Genomic DNA, 16,730 nt, shown 5'->3' with positions numbered 1-16,730 from the left:
CCTATCCAACTTGTTTATAGACAGAAAACATGTAACAACTCATCTTCATACTCTGAATTTGATATAAGCCGTAAGAAAAATCAAAGTAATATATTATGTGAGCATACCAAGCCAACCACGCTCTCACTTTAATCCTCTGTTGTAGAAATCAAGAGTAATTATTCACATGCATGCTCCGAATCTGAAATAAAGCAGCACCAATAGCTCTATTAACAAACAGTGCATAAAGCGAAGGCTGCTAATTGAAAGCTGTACCAGATGGTGTGCATACTATTCATTCCCCAACCTGCAGGCCGCAATGATTTCATTTAAGCATTTTGAGATGCTGAAATCAGAAATCCTCGGAATACTTTAATTTGTAGTTGTATTTTCTTCCTCGCTTGCTGCTGACATGCTCAGTACACATCAGTGATGGAAAATAAAGTTCTGATTATTTACATTGCTGTGGTCAGCCTCGATGCTGCACAGTGTAATAAGAGAATGCTGGGAAATGGATAAACTGCTCCTGCAATCTTCTCCATCATAATGTATATCAAAAATGTAATTCTGGTCCTAAATTTTTCAACTGTTTTTAAGTCTAATATAAAAAAAAAAAAGTACAGTAGCATGATAAATCTAGCCAATTATTCTCTGTTGTTTGTAGAGGTCAAAAGTGTAATTATTCACTCACATGCTCTGAATTTGATATAAAGCAGCGCCAATAGCTCTATTAATAAACTGTGCATAAAGTGAAGGTTGATCATTTAAATATGTGCCAGATGGTTTGCATAATGTGCATTCCGCACCTGTACGTTGGAATGATTTCATTTACCGCAAGTATTTCAAGAGGTTCAAGATTGAAATCTTAAGGAAAATCCATTTTTTTTGTTGCCTTTTCTTTCTGCTCATTTCCCAGCTTTGATGGAAAAAGAAATGACTATTATTTCTAAATCACTATGGTCAGTCTCTGTGCCGCACTGTGCAAGTAAAACTGGAGAATGGTGGTAAATGGGGAAGGTGGAAGGCTCCCGTAATCTCCTTGTTCCTAATGTCTACAATTTCTCTTTCTTAACCCCTTTGCAGGTGTCATGGGTGAATACGAGCCAAAAATTGAAGTGCATTTCCCGACATCTGTCCTGGCTGCTAAAGGAGTCACAGTCAGGCTGGAGTGCTTTGCTCTGGGGAAGTAAGTAAACAAGGACATATTGCACAAATACAGGTAGTAGTTCATTACGGCGGGATCATATTAATCACTAGGAACAGTAAACTGGAGACTATCGCTGCACTGCTGCTCAGAGATCCTTTTGATAACACTTCCCGTGTTTTCTTTTTTTTCTTGTTTTCCATCTCCTTTAAATTACATTATTCCATTACCTGAATGGGAGCCAGCCATATCTTGTCTTCAGGCAGTATGTTAAGTGATTGCAGCATGGTGGCTCGGTTGTTAGACGGTATGTTAGTGCATGGGGACAGAACAGGGAATTCAGCCCTGGGAACTTAACCGTTCTTATAATTGAGAGCCCTAATGTATCTGTACTTGCTGGGTGCATTCAGCATCTGCTATGAATGTAGAAAGCCAAGGTTATACGTTGGGGGTGGGGGATGAAATTGGTAATAGTTCTCCGCCAGGAGGGAAAACACTCTTTTGTCCACAGAGACTGAATCCGGACCACTTACCACAGTTACTAAAGTTAGCGGCGCTCGCTTCCTGCTTCACTAAACTATTGCCTTTAACAATGTTTTTGTCCTCAAAAGAAGAAAAAAAGCAACAACTGATTTGTGAGTGGTTCTAAAAATAGTGTTCACTGTACTGCATAATCTGTTATCATCCTAATTCCATTATTGTTGTTATTCATCATGAATTATTCAGTTTCGTATCTTAAAAGCACACACATTCTAATCTACAGGCAACTAAGAGCCTCATAATTATTTACCTTGAGTTTAATTAATTATCCACATTATGACAAGCCACTTCCTGAATGTAGAGATGGAGCATTAGGCTATGTTCACACCGCAGGTCTTGATGCTCAATTCCTCTTTTTTGCTGGGATCCAATTTTTTGTTTGTGTGATTATTTGAAACGCGACCTGCCTTGTGAACGTGATGGAACCGGATGCCCATACAACGAAAAACCTACACACCTCAATAAAAACCAGCCCAAATCTCAGCCTGTGTAGGAATCGTGTTAAAACCGTAAAACTATTATGTGCGTCATAATGAACATGCGATAAACAGACAAATGCATGAAATAAGCAAAGTTAAAAGGTAAGAGAGTTTGACTCCTTAATTGGGGGATACCCACTTTATCTGGCAAGGCCGGTCAGACCATGTAGATCCATTTTCAAGTGTTTGTTAAATACGAGCGAGAGAATCTAGACAACATGACAAGGGAAAGAAGGAGAATGAGGAAAAAAAGAGGACACAGCTTTTAACAGCTTTTAACATTTTGGCGGAGCCGCTTCCTCTGGTGCTGAACCGTGACGTCAGTCACACGTCAATGATGAAGCAGTCGCATGTAGAAAGATGTCAGAATTGGTACCACATAGGAACAAGGCCTGGGTCTAGTGTCAAAAAATTGGATTTAGAGTTTTCACATGGCCACACAACAGGTCAAATATGGGTCAGTTGTGATTAAAAATCAGAACCGGGTTGCAATTCCCTGCAGTGTGAACGAGGCCTTAGATTCTGCTTTCCCACTAAGCTGAACGGGACTTTCAGGATTCTTTGAGTCCTTGCCCTGTGCTTCCCTCAATGAAGACATTTGTGCACGATGGCTCTCAGTCAGACCGGGATCTCTGTGACATACCCTTTCATGCAGAGATGAATGATTTATAAATGCACCCTATTAAGGAATGTCAGTCTTTATATAGCTCCGAAAATGAAGTTAGAATTGGTTTTGTACTGCTGTTGATCAATATGTATGATGGCACCACTATCCAGTAAGGGGAGAAAAGCTCTTTGTGCACGACTGCCAGAGCTCCTTGAAGTGATTGTCTGTTGTGATATTTACCCGTGACAGTGCTTTGTAGGCTGCAGCCAAGGGCGAAGAGAACAATGAGACGATGAAAATGAAAAACAGTATATTATTTAAAAAAGAAATAAAAGCCCTCTCAACTTTTTAAAAGAGTTTTGAACTGTGATCACCTTGTATGTTATGTGGGTATCTCCTTGATGACTCAACCGACAAACACAGCAGGGGTCAGAACTCGATTCAACAATGGCAGAAACTCTGAAATGAGTAGAACAAGTTCTGTTGAGTTCAGGTTAGGCATTTTTATTTATTCCAAATAGGCAATTTCATTTGCAGCTTTCCAAAATCGATCAAGCAAATGACAAATTAATGTTTGTTTTGGCTTTGTGCTGGTCCCATTCATGGTCTCTAATAGCATATAATGTGATTACGTGTTTATTTATGAAAAAATCCTTTGACAGAGCCTGAGTGAACTGCAGTAATAAGCTTGCTACTCTTACTAATTCCCAAATGAATGAATGAAGTTATTAGTAAATCGGGCTCAAACTAAACAATCAGAACAATGAAATCCAGTAAATAAATTCAAATAATACAATTGTAAAAATGGTCAATTTTATCTAAAATGTGTAGGATTGAAAGCTTAATAGCATAAGAAAAAAATTATTTTGCATCATGTTTCATCAAACATGTTGGTGGATAATTAATTTTGAGTTCTGCATTCGGTTCATTATTCTTCAAAAGCACCAATGTTTTTTGGGATCTCCTCGAAACCACATATCAAAGTAAAACTGTCTGCTCATTTACTATTATTATATTTGCTAGGTAACTTGTTTACGATGACTTTCTTTTATTTCATCATTTTCTTTCTTTCTTTCTTTCTTTCTTTCTTTCTTTCTTTCTTTCTTTCTTTCTTTCTTTCTATAAAACTCAAACGTAACTTTTTGAAAATGGCTCCCAAGGTGGAACCCTTATAAAACACTCTCACTCAATTTCTGTGGAAACAGCAGAAAAATGGAACGTTTCTGAAATGCTGCTACTATGCATGCACACCATGGTTGTTTGCAGTAAATACTTCTTCTGCACGTTTGAAGAGATGGACAACAACAACCTTTTTCTCCAGTGTCATGACTCCCATATTCTTTTGGGACTTGGGAGTCATCTGGAGCGTCATTGTAATAGCAATCCAACTCTGTCATCTGTTCATCCAAATGTCCGTGTACTCGCCATTATCAATGTTTATACCGTATTGTTCTCTGCATTCGTGTGTATGGTTTCAATACAAAAACAAACATCTGCAGCAACTTGTCAGTTGGCATGCTAACTACATCGCTTCCACCTTTGCTTTCAAAATTTTGCCATCTAAAATTTTCTGAATTGAAAACACAAACAATGCATTTTCACTTGAAAAGTTGTCGTGTCAATGGGGCCTAAAAGTACAAAAACTAAAGCATGCGGAATCGCTAAAGAATTTATATTCTGTTCAATATTTCACTGACTTGTTTCGAAAAGCTGCACAATGTAAACATCTTGTGACATAAGTGTTGAAGCTCTCACCCTCCCTGGACAGAGTGACATGCAATAGATATAGTATATGTACACAGCAGCAACATGGTATATTTATAGAGTGAGTTGTCAAGATAAAAACAAATCCATGCTTAAATGGAGCTTGCAAACAGCATTTTATCATTCATGCTGTATCACTTTCTATTTTTTGTCTGGGTCGTCTCCATGAATGACAATAATCACCTATAGATGATGACACTCGATCTACACATTCAATTTAAAGCCCAGCCATCACGATCTGATCCACAAGCAACTCTGGAAAGTGCAACACCATTAGCCGCTTTTATTTCAAAGAATGTTGAAGTACAAAGTTCGCTGCGGTGCAAAAGGCCTTGTACATTTGATGGGTTACACATTCAACCCACTCATTTCCACTTAAAATACAATATGTGGCATGTTCTTTGCGCTTTCGTCCAAATTGCACTGGAGCAGTGAATCTGCTCTTTCAGTTTTAGCGACCCCAGAGAGAATCAAACTCTTGAGGCTGTGCAGTTACTTTACCTCATTCAGCTGCATTTTCAACATCACAAAGTGCCTCTTCACTCAGCACATTTTACATCCTTGGCACGGCTGGTTTTTAAAAGTCACTTGTTTGTGCACTTGTCATGCAGGTAAAATGTATATTTAGATACACCTTTCCAAATAGTTCACAAGTTCATAAAAGGGAACTGAGAAATTGTAGGCTCAGTGGGTGAGCTCTGTTGTACTGTATTATCTGGATCTGAAGGAAACCAATTCACTGTTATATTTTGATATTAGATTTGATTTAGCGCCTTCATTGTGGAACAAGTCCAAGCGAGGGCACCGTGGTTGTGTTGAAGGCTAATTAAGATGTAATCTGCCAAGCAGGCCGATGGGCACTTTCTTCAATTGAAATCTGCAACACCTTCTATTAACTCTGCACAGTTTTTAGAGTATTGTCTCTAGTTTGCCTAGTTTGTGCACTTTATTAAATTTATCAGAATGACCAGAGTTAAAGAGTTTGTGCCAACAGCTTAACAAGACAGCGACAAGAAGAGGTTCTTGATTTGTTTTTAAACTGAGTGAGCCTGTTCCCCTCGCCCTGGAGCCTTGTGAGCATGTACAGGCCAGCTGCTCATTATTCAGCCTCCGAGGAGAAATCCTGCCACCATCTCCAGGAGAATCGCCCTTGTGCTTCAACCCCTCAAGATCTCTATAGATTCCCTTTGTTCTCTTACTAGTCAAGAGTTTAGTGCGAGCAAAGGTCTCGAGACAAGTTCTCCATCAGTAACACATGAAATGCTTCACGACAACTCAATGGTGTACTTATGAATACTGATCAGCTCTTGTTGGTAATACAACATGCATTCTTAATTTGACCTCAAGTTTCATAATTGACCTCATAGTCTGGAAACATTTTTTTTATTTCTGAGCCAAAACTCTTGTTCTGTTCTACCAGGATCCTGTTGTGTAAGTTGCAGCTTTCAATTATAATTCCAAGTTCTAATATGTGCTTCTATAAAAACTCAGCAATACAAGGGGACAGCATGCAAGCTGCTGTTGAGTCATTAATTAGCTTTAAAACTAAAATTAAAAGAAAATTTACAAATCATTAGTCTGCAAAAGAGCATGTGACCCTAAATTCCTGTCCAAATTGAAAAAGAAACGCTTTGTTTAATGCGAAACGCAGTGTGAATTTTAATTTGAGTCCATCGCAGCCGAGAGCACTTCATTGTCCTTGTGAAAGTAGAACGGATAAAATAGGCTGAGGGATGTAACATTTCCACCATGGCTAAATGATTGATGGGTTTACCATAGGTTTGTACGGTGTCATATTCCCATCTTTCACAGACCTGTCAAATCTACTTGTCATACAAGAGAGTACAGACACAGAGCACGGAGTAAGACATTCTCTTTCTGCATGTCCAAGTCATCTATCATACGGACCTATAGGGAAATCCATGAATGAACAGGGGCCCAATGTCGTTGCCTGAATACTAATCTCGAAATCCCTGTAATAACCAGGTTTTAATATGGTCCCTGTCTCTTGGACATATGGGATCTAATGAGCATCGTTTGTTACAGTAGGTACTTCATGAGTGGTCAAAATATGATTCACAAACTTTAAACACTCATCATGGAGCTTAATTGGAAATCAAAGAAAAGAGCGAATTTCTGTTGAAAGAAAAACTAATGTTTTGCACGTTCATCAATGCGTTATACGATTTGTAATTCTTTTGCCTATTGGGCTCTATTCCGCAATAATTAAGAGCACAGCTTCTATCAAACAATGTTGGCTAAAAAGTTTCAGGTGAACTGGAGCTTCAATATCAATTCAAGCATTAAAGATTGCAAAACATTTGCCTCAGCTATATTATGTTTTATATCCTAGTATATTATTAGCCCTCATGGTGGTGTTGTGGTTTTGGGTTTCCTCTTTATACTATGGTTTCCTGACAAAGTCCAATAGCATCCATTTCCTGAGGTTGACTGATGACTCTGAAATTGCCCTGTGATGAACTTGACTTGCCCCTTGTCGGCTGGGAACAGCAGCCTGAAATCCTGAACTGGAAAGGTGTGGAGGATGGATGGATGAATGGATGCAGCAATGATTGACGTTTTAAAAGATGAATGCATTATATTATGAGGAGAAAATCATTTCTAGACTGGACCTTCAGCCATCAGACCATCGTCTGCATAGATTATTCAGTTCAGGGTCTCTGTGTGCTGGAGCTCATCCAGGCTAACTCAGGCTCTGTTTACACAACAATGTTTCAAGTGAAAACATATGGTATTTGCATTCATATTTCAGAAACAATATCTGTCTACATGAAAACGGCACAAACATGGAAACCTATATAGTTTTCATGTTGGCCACTAGTGGGTGCTGTTGGTTGATTTTGTAATTTAACCACACACAAGTGCATGCAGAGAACAATACGCTATAAACATTAACAATGCTGAGTACAAAGACATTTGTGTGGACAGACGGCCATTTTGGATTGTTAATCTGGGTGTCTGTCAACTTTAAAACTACCAAGTCGCAGGAGAAGATGGACTGTGAGGCATGACAGTCTAGAGGCCGCCATAGTTGTTATTTTTCACCTCTCCATGCATATGCAGAAGAACTATTTACTATATCCCTGATGCCGATGTGCAGTACCAGTGTTTCAGAAAATGTACATTTCCCCGGTTTCCACAGAGACAGAGTCTGAGTGTTTTGTAAAATCTCCACTTTGGGAGCTGTTTCAAAAAGTTGCATTTTCATAGGTTCTGAGCATCATCATGTAAACAGACACCCAAAACACAATGCAAGTTTTCATTTGAAAATGTTGTCGTGTAAACCGGACCTCAATCCCTTATTTATGTTATCTTCTATTCCTCTTTTTTCATCATCATGGCCTTCTTTCTTGTCTCCTTCTTCATCTTCTTAGAGATTGATGTACTTTTTGTCAAAGTAGCTCTTTTTCCTAATCTTTAAAGCAGCCAAACTAAACTTGCAAGGAAACGGAGATAGAGAGCGTCACTCTGTATCATGACTTAAAACTTTATTAAAAAGTAAATTAGCAAATAATAAAAAAAAACTTTAAATGTCACTGTGACATAAATCTGCTCTGACATTACGCTCGTTCGGCGAGAACATTTGGTGAATTATGCAAGTTGCATCACTGCAGCCGGCACATACTTTGTGTAAATACTTCTTATGCTCCTGTTTTCCTGTAGCACCAGGCGAGGCATACATTATTTCCCTTCCTCTTTCCACAGTCCGGTGCCAACGATCACATGGAGGAAGATAAATGGCAACATCCCAAAGAAAGCTAGACTCCGGAAGTCCCAGGCTGTACTTGAGATTCCCAATATCCAGCTGGAGGACTCGGGAACTTATGAATGCAAAGCTGAGAATCCAAGAGGAGGCACTGCTTTTAAAGGACATCTGCAGGTCTACAGTGAGTCTCACTATCCTGTTTTAGTTTTTTTGTATTGAATTCTTTCTAATCATAAATGTTGTTCTTTTCTGTTCAACTTGCAATGTGTCCATGCAGCTGTCGGGGTGTGTCTTATTCCAGCTCATATTGCTTCGACTCGCTGGTTCTGTGCAGCCTTTATACATTAAATAACATGACGCAGACATTAGAAGAGTGTTGATGTATTCCTTCCTAGAATAGCTTGAGTAAGTCGTCCCCGTTCGTCAGAAGACATTTTCATGTATCTGCTTTTTCTTTTCTTTTTTTTTTTATCTCCAAGCATTTTATAATAATTTAATCTAGTTAGCTAGTCACAGGGTGCTCAAATTCAAAGCTGGGGACCAAAGTCAATCCTTGGGAATGTGCCGAATAGTCCATGAACTAATTATACATCCAATATAGACGATCAGTGAGCAAGTGTTCCTCACTGCAATAAATGAGCACTTTCTTTGAGTTGAGCCTGACTGGAGTCTCTCAAGTGAGGTGTCAGGAGTGTTTTAGGATGATTTGACTCAGAAGTAGCTTCCATTAAAGACAGCGCTTTGGATTAAGCATATCGGTTTCTTTTTTCCCCCCATATGAAAGACAACTCTTACAGCTTGTTGTTTTTTAGCTGCTTTCAGTAAATTAAACTTAGGAAATACTAACTGTATTTGATCTATCAACAATGGCTAATAGGCTATTAGATATTCTTTCTCATATATACTAATAGTGATGTATTTTTTCTTCAAATCCAGTTCAGGTATGCAATAGATCAAGGGCATCAAACATAAGGCCTGTGGACCGCCAAACTACCTAACAGAATTGTTTTAATTAATTAATGTATTTTAACACATTTCTTTACACTGAGGCCTGATAGCTACATCATACCTGTACGTTTTGGGGACATTTGAGTGTACTTTGCACCAGAAAGTTCCAATAAAATTGGTTTTATGGTGAGATTGTTATTTTGGTTGTAATTCTTGTAAATGTAGTCATTTCCAGTACGCATTATCTGTGCCACAACAAAGAAAAACTTTCAAGTTTGGGGGGCGATGGTGGCTCAGCGGTAGAGTCGGTCATCCAATAACCAATAATAATAGAATCCCATTCTATCAGTCATTGTCGTTGTGTCCTTGGGCAAGGCACTTTACCCACATCGCCTCGTATGAATGGTGCATGAATGTTGGTGGTGGTCGGAGGGGCTATTGGCGCAAAATGGCAGCCATGCCTCTGTCAGCATGCCCCAGGGCAGCTGTGGCTACAACGTAGTCTCTGTACGTGCTTTGAGTCAGCTCGAAAAAAGCGCTATATAAATCCAAGCCATTATTATTATTATTAATTTTGGCAATAGTTTACGGGTCCTGCCCACCCAAAATGACATTGGGCTGCATATGGGCACTGAAATAAAATGTTTTACACCCCTGGTATAGCTTGTAACTTATGTCACCAAATCAACATTATCTGAAGCATCAATCTACATTGCATGTTTGTTTTGTACAATTTTCTTCTGTAAAGATAACAAGAACTCTTCCTCAATGCGACCCTGAACATTACACAATCCAAGTTACTACTAGATTAAATAAAGTAAATTTATTTAAGCTGCCATGTGTGCCCAGGAAATGCATGGGAAATAAACACTACATTTAGTAATGTTTATCTACGTGTGGCCCAGAAATGCTCAAGACTGCCAGGAAAGAATGACTCTGCTTCCTAAACTGCTGTAGGATATAATAGTTTTTTTATTAGGAAATATCACATGAACTTCTAAGAACACATACAGTATATTACTTACTTAAAAAATGGGTATAATTTCTTTTGGGCATAAATGTGTTAAAATAGCAAAAATTGTACTCTTATAACGTACATTACATTCATGTATCATATATTCTCTGATTTCTTTTCTTTCTCATTTTGATAGATTGTTAGTTTTGGATGGTGGTACAACATAAAAGGAACACAAAATAACAAAATAAAAATGTAACCCCAAAAATATGCCTTTATGCAGATGATGTGTTACTCTTTCTGCAAAACACACAGACTTCTCTTCCAGAAACAATAGAGTCAATAGACAGATTCTCCTCAATCTCAGAAAATTGTATAAATTGAAATAAATCAGTCATCTTGCCTATTAACTCTATATTTCAGCACACACCAAACACCCCACTAAAACCAGGGCACATCAAATACCTTGGCATTAACATCTCAGCCAAGCTGTCAGACTTGGTGCACTTAAACTACCCCCCTTATTAAAACAATGGAAGAGGACCTCACTTCCAATATCACTCATGGGGAGAATCGCAATAATCAAAATTATGGTCCTGCCTAAAATTAACTACATCTTCTCAATGATCCCAACAGAACAACCAAAAACCTGGTTTAACACTCTTGATTCTCCCGTCTCAAAATTCTTATGGAAAAATAAAGCATCACGAATAAGTTTCAAAACACTATAGAACACCAAGGATCAAGGTGGCGTAGAACTTCCACTAATCCTGACATCCTGCAAATAAAGAAACCTATAAACTTCCTAAGATGGCAAAATAAAGGAAGAAGAAACAACTTCTCTCCAATAACGCACGCGCACACGCAAACACACACACACACACACACACACACACACACACACACACACACACACACACACACACACACACACACACACACACACACACACACACACACACACACACACACACACAACACATTTCCACTCCTCATCAATAAGAAGTGCTGCTGATGTTGCTTGTTTTGTGCCACCATTTGTTCAACTATCAAAATCATGTTCTTCTGTATTTGTTGTCTCTCCTTTGTTAAATTTATGTACCTGCTCGAAAGTCATGTTAATATCTCAACAGAGCCGATCAGGTTTGTTTAATCTAACAACAGTTGGAAAGTGTTTGGATCAGTATGATATAGTATTTAGGGATGTCCCGATCAGATCGGTAGATATCGGATCGGGCCAATATTGGTGATTTGTGAGTAATTGGGAATCGGCAAATCCAGCCGATCACCCCGCCGATCTTTAAAAAAAAAACTTTTTCACGTCAGTTTCCATAAAGCGAGCCCTGTTTGTGACCAGCCATAAACTGATGAATAGCAACCTCGCCGTTAGCAGCTTAGAGCCATTGAGTGGTTAAAATGTCAACAGTCTGGAGGTATTTTAAGGTTGACAACGAAACCAGTCCAGCGGCCAGTTCTACTATTTGCTTCACCACAGTCCCGAGAGGTGGCACACCAGAGCCTCGTTAACACAACTAATTTGATACGACATCTAAAAAGTAAACATGTGGCGGAGTACGCTCAGGGGACGTCCACACCAGGAAACCGGTTAACTTAAACGAGCTGTTTTTGGCCTGTCATCCACATGAGGCTGTGTTTTAGGAGCCTGAAGACAGGCTTTTTTGAACAGGGGTCCCAGAGTGGGTAAATTCTAAAACCCCATTTCGTGCCGTCCGTGTATGGACGGCAAAGTCGACATTAGACGATAATCCGTGGAAAAAAGATGACGGAATCGCCCCCCTCTTCAACGTCATCTATTAACTATAACAATCATAGACTACAAGCTCCGGTGAAGCTACTGACGCTGGAAGCAGAAGCAGCCTATAAAACTAGAGTTATATATAGTGGTTTGTGTGTTTATGTGCAGGAGTCTACTTCTAAATTTCTATGTGGTCTGTCTTCTTCTGCGTTTTTGTTGTGTTTGGTGAGTCACAGCGCCCCTAAAGGCCTGGCATGTGTACTGCATGCCCTGAAGCCTCGTGTTGAGCCGTGTTCATAGTGAGGGTTGGACGTAAGTTTTTTGGGAGAAGGCCAGGGAGAAAAAAGATTGTTTTTTCATCGTGTGGATGTACCTTCAGTTGACAACAACAACTAAAGAAAAAGCCGCACCAAAGCAGCAAACTCTCGACTTTAAAAAAAAAAGGAGAATTACCCACAGAGGAGCGATATAGTGAAAAAGCCAGAAGGTTACGCTAGTTTGAAGGGAGACTGGGATATTCTGAATAAGTTTTTGAGAGAACTATGTTCAGACTACTTTTGTCAAACAGGTTTTACCACTTTGAAGTGGAATTAAGTGTTTATAATTCACATTGAAATGTAAATGTTTTGTGACAATTCAGGTCAAACCTCTCCTACTGCTTTAAGTTAAACTGAAATTTAATACACAAAGAAGTTACATTGTAGCCTAAGAGCATTTATGTTTAAGATTTATTTATTTATTTTTATTATTGTATTTGCACTTTTTTAAGGATTTATTTTCAACCCAACCAGTCAAAGACACTTTGAAGTGGAATTGGGTTCTTCTGATTGGTTTTACTGAATACTGTTTATGTTGTAGTTTTTTATAGTTTATATGTTAGTCAAACTGATTCACTGGGTTTTATTTTAAATTTGTTTTTATGCGTAACAAAATCCAGGTGAAGTTGTTTAAGTTAACATAAATAAGAGATACAACACTGGAGAGTGTAATCGGGTTTTTTTGTTGTTATGACTAAATAAAGTTTAAATAAGTTCTTAAGTCATTCTGAGAAGAATTTTGATTCAATAAGTGAGTTTTACAATAATTTCTAGCTAAACAAAGATTCTGCCAATAGTGCTTTCAGCTTCAAACATCTTAGTTGCTCCAAAAATAGACTATTGAGTATATTTGCAATAGCAATGTAAGTATCGGATTGGGAAAGTATCGTTATCGGCCGATACTCAATTCTGAAAAATCGGATCGTTTCGGGGGCCAAAAAGTGTGATCGGGACATCCCTAATATATATAGCATTAACCCCTCTCTCCTCAATCTTCTCTCTACTCTCTCTCTTTGAGCGTTCCCCCCCGGTCGTGTACAGCAGCCATGCCAACTTCTAATAAAGGCAGCAACAGGAGGAGACTCTTAGTCTCTTCCTGTCGCAAGAGCAAAAACTGCTCTGACTCCAGAAGGCTCTCAATCACATCATATTGTTTGCCCAAGCTGCCGAACAGGAAAAGGGAAGAGAAAAAAAAAAAAGGAATGACATCGAGTGTAAAAACTATCACTGGCAAACTCTGAAATGAGTGGCTAAAGAGACTCTCACTCATGCATGTACACCTTTGTTATAATTGAAGGATATTTAACAGTTTGAAGCTTTCCAACGATGAAAAACTGAACTGGTTCGAAGATCACAAACTTTTCTATGTGGATGCAACCCTCCCCCTCGTCTCCACCCGTGCCATGTGCACAGCTCCAAGATAATGGACTGCTACACCCTTGGTAGGACACGTTTCCAAGGCCCTGCACTTCTTGGCAACCTCCATTCTGTTGACATCACAAGGAGAATAGGGAGCCTAATTTGTATCAGCCCCACACTAAATGTAATTTACGCAGGTCAGTTGGTAGTTTGAACTTTCATTGTGCGGGAGACCTTCTTGGCCATAATCATTCAATCAAACCACACACGTAGAAAAAAAAGCGTATTCTAGTGGAGGTGCCATATGCAAAGAATAGAAAGAGAACGTGCTCGGCATGCAAATGTGGGAGAATAAGCTCTCAACTGGCGGTGTCTTCCTGTCTACAAACACTGCACAAGAAAGGTTTTTTATGTTTGAAACAAACCAAATATGGCATAAAAGATGTCAAGTCAAGGCCTACATTTCTATTAAGCTCTAGGCTTTTAAAATGTTTATATGTTGTCTTTTATTAAATGGGCTGATAAATGGCCTCACACAGCTGTTTTCTATAATGTTTTTTTACCAGACACTTTTAGTTTAAAAGTGACACACATCAGTAAATGAATTGCTCAAGGGCACCACAAAAAATGACAATGCCGTTTTTTAAGGGTAGACTGTGATTTCCTGGCAGATTACATTCAAATATCAACCATCATTTCAGGAATCAGAAGGAAGAAGAAGAAGTTATTCATTTATTGCGTGACTAAAGGGTTTCCTCTTGCAAATGAGATTCAAACCAGTTACACCGACCCTATTCACCAACAGCATTAAAGCATATTAGAAATCACAGTTGGGCATTATAAGGGCCATATGTGGCATATGGGCAGGCTGAATCTAATCAAGGAAACAATTTCTTTAAAAATCCCTCAAAATAAGGTCTTCAAATTACACAGAACTATCCCCCCCCCAACACACACACACACACACACACACACACACACACACACACACACACACACACACCAGATTTAACAGATTGAGCTTCGGAAAGTTTCATAAGCCCTTGTAAATGTGCACGAATTGAAAAATTCAAAACCGTAGATAAGACCCAGAAGATGAAAAGAGAGTAGGAGATGAAAAGAACCTATACAGTGCTCAGATCTCGAGCTGTGACACTGCAGCATGTCGAGCTGGAGCAAGTGGGCTGCGGAAATAAAGAGGCAGGAGAGGCTTGACAGTAAAAGGGCCCCCAAGGAAGGGCAGTTGCATGGTTTTGCTTTGGCCGTCGGCACGCAATAGAAGCAAACATCTTGACAAACACCATCCAGATAGCTGTGGATGATGAGCAAAGGGAAATCTTTTCTTCCATTCACATAGAAATGCTTGTTTGCTTCCTGCAGTTATGATCACCTTGATACAGTTTGGGTCGTGTAGCTACACTGACAAATTAAAAACATGAATGTGATCTGCTTTTGGAGAGGAGAGGATGCCTTTCTTCTTTTTGACTATCTTTGCCTGCACCTGAGCCTCAGAAGACTTTGCCTTGTGTACATCACCCGCACATGCTCTATTCATAATTTACTCCCAACTTGTTGAGTGGGTTGTTTCTTTCTTTGAGTACTCGTCTCATTCAAGGTGTTTGTTGCTTTTAAGTGGAGTTTTTCTAGCCTGAATTTTGCTATTGTAATATTCGTAGGCAATGGATAAAAGCCCTGGATGTTGCTTGGCTGTTTGTGTTGTGGTTTTTTTGTGCATATTTAAACCTTTCTCCTCTTTTCTTTGATGTCTACCTGGTAAAGCAGATAAGTGCAGTACAGAAACACAGAAGCATTGAAAGGAAGTGTGTCAACAATGTGTAATGAATCAAGGATGTTTTGTGCAGAAGTATCAAAACGTAGCATTTGGCTGTTTGAGGGAAAAGGGCTCCCAAGGTGGAACCCTTTTAAAACACTATGACTCTGTCTCCGTGGAAATGAGGGGAACGCAACTTTTCAGAAACGCTGCTTTCTGCACCGCAGTTGGAGTAAATAGTTCTTTGCACATGCTCAGTAGATGAACAATACCAACAATGGCATGTTATAACTCCCAGTCCATATTCTCCTGGCACTATTTTTTTTAAAGTTTTAAAGTTGACAGTCACCGTAATAACAAGCCAACTTTGTCGTCTGTCCATACAAATATTTGTGTACTCGTCATTGCTAATGTTTATGGGACATTGCAGCACGCATGAGCAACTTGTATGAGAGTGTGAGTGTGAATGGGTGAATGCACTTAACAGTGTAAAGTGCTTTCAGGACTGCACAAGCAGTGGAAAAGTGCAATATCACCGAAATCAATTTACCATTTATAAATGTATAAATATATAAGTGTAAATCATTTTCAAAACTTCACCATTTAAATGTGAAACTTTTCTGAAACAAAAACAATGTGTTTTGAAATAGTGTTTAATGTTCTCTTTGATTTGGTTTTAAAAATAATGAAATCATTAACTAATTACTTTAAAATAACACATTTTCAAATATATTAATTTTACATTAACCTGAAGACAAGAAATTAATCTAAACTGGTTCTATTTAATTATTATTTGTTAACTTTGCATCGGTGCCTGCTTTTCTTGTATAGCCATCCTTATGCCTTGTGCATGTTTCAAGGATATATTACTTATTCCTGAACCCTTTCTTCTTTTTTTTTGTCTCCAAGCCCTCCCTCAGTGGGTCAGGATGATTAATGATACTCAGATGGATAGTGGAGAGAAGCTCCAATGGGAGTGCAAGGCCACAGGGAGGCCTCGGCCCACCTATCGCTGGCTCCGTAATGGTTCGCCCTTGACATCCCAGGTACCAATTTTACTCCACAGTGCCTTCTCCTTTGTTGATTGCGCCTTGAAACATCTGAATTATCCCTTTGAAACTGCACGTGCACCGTATGCATGCCATCATGCAAAGTGCTCAGATATGACATTTCTTTGTGCTTTTCTTTCTGTTCCAGGGCCGACTGGAGCTACTGAACGGAGAACTGACCATTCACAAAGTCCAGCAGGCGGATTCGGGGATGTACCAGTGTGTGGCGGAAAATAAATACGGGGCCATTTACTCTAATGCTGAACTCAAGATTTTAGGTAGCTACAATTTTGATTCCTTAGAGAAAGAGGTATATTAGGAAGTCTATTTCATAT

The 16,730-nt window shown here is 39.0% G+C and overlaps 1 protein-coding gene across 2 annotated transcripts in view; it reads left to right on the top strand.

The window, feature by feature from the left end:
- cntn5 (contactin 5) overlaps positions 1–16,730 on the top strand; it is a 155,391-nt gene that overhangs the window by 100,708 nt on the left and 37,953 nt on the right. For both annotated transcript variants that reach the window (XM_080460392.1, XM_080460391.1), the window contains exons 8-11: positions 1,063–1,165; positions 8,240–8,421; positions 16,256–16,392; positions 16,544–16,673. In XM_080460392.1, coding sequence (XP_080316518.1) covers positions 1,063–1,165; positions 8,240–8,421; positions 16,256–16,392; positions 16,544–16,673 — 552 coding nt within the window. The remainder of the gene's footprint in view (positions 1–1,062; positions 1,166–8,239; positions 8,422–16,255; positions 16,393–16,543; positions 16,674–16,730) is intronic.

The sequence above is a fragment of the Lipophrys pholis genome, assembly GCF_963383615.2.
Source record: "Lipophrys pholis genome assembly, chromosome: 3".
In the NCBI taxonomy this organism is placed as follows: domain Eukaryota; kingdom Metazoa; phylum Chordata; class Actinopteri; order Blenniiformes; family Blenniidae; genus Lipophrys; species Lipophrys pholis.
Note: the sequence above shows the minus strand (reverse complement) of the source record. Positions and strands in the feature narration are given on the sequence as shown.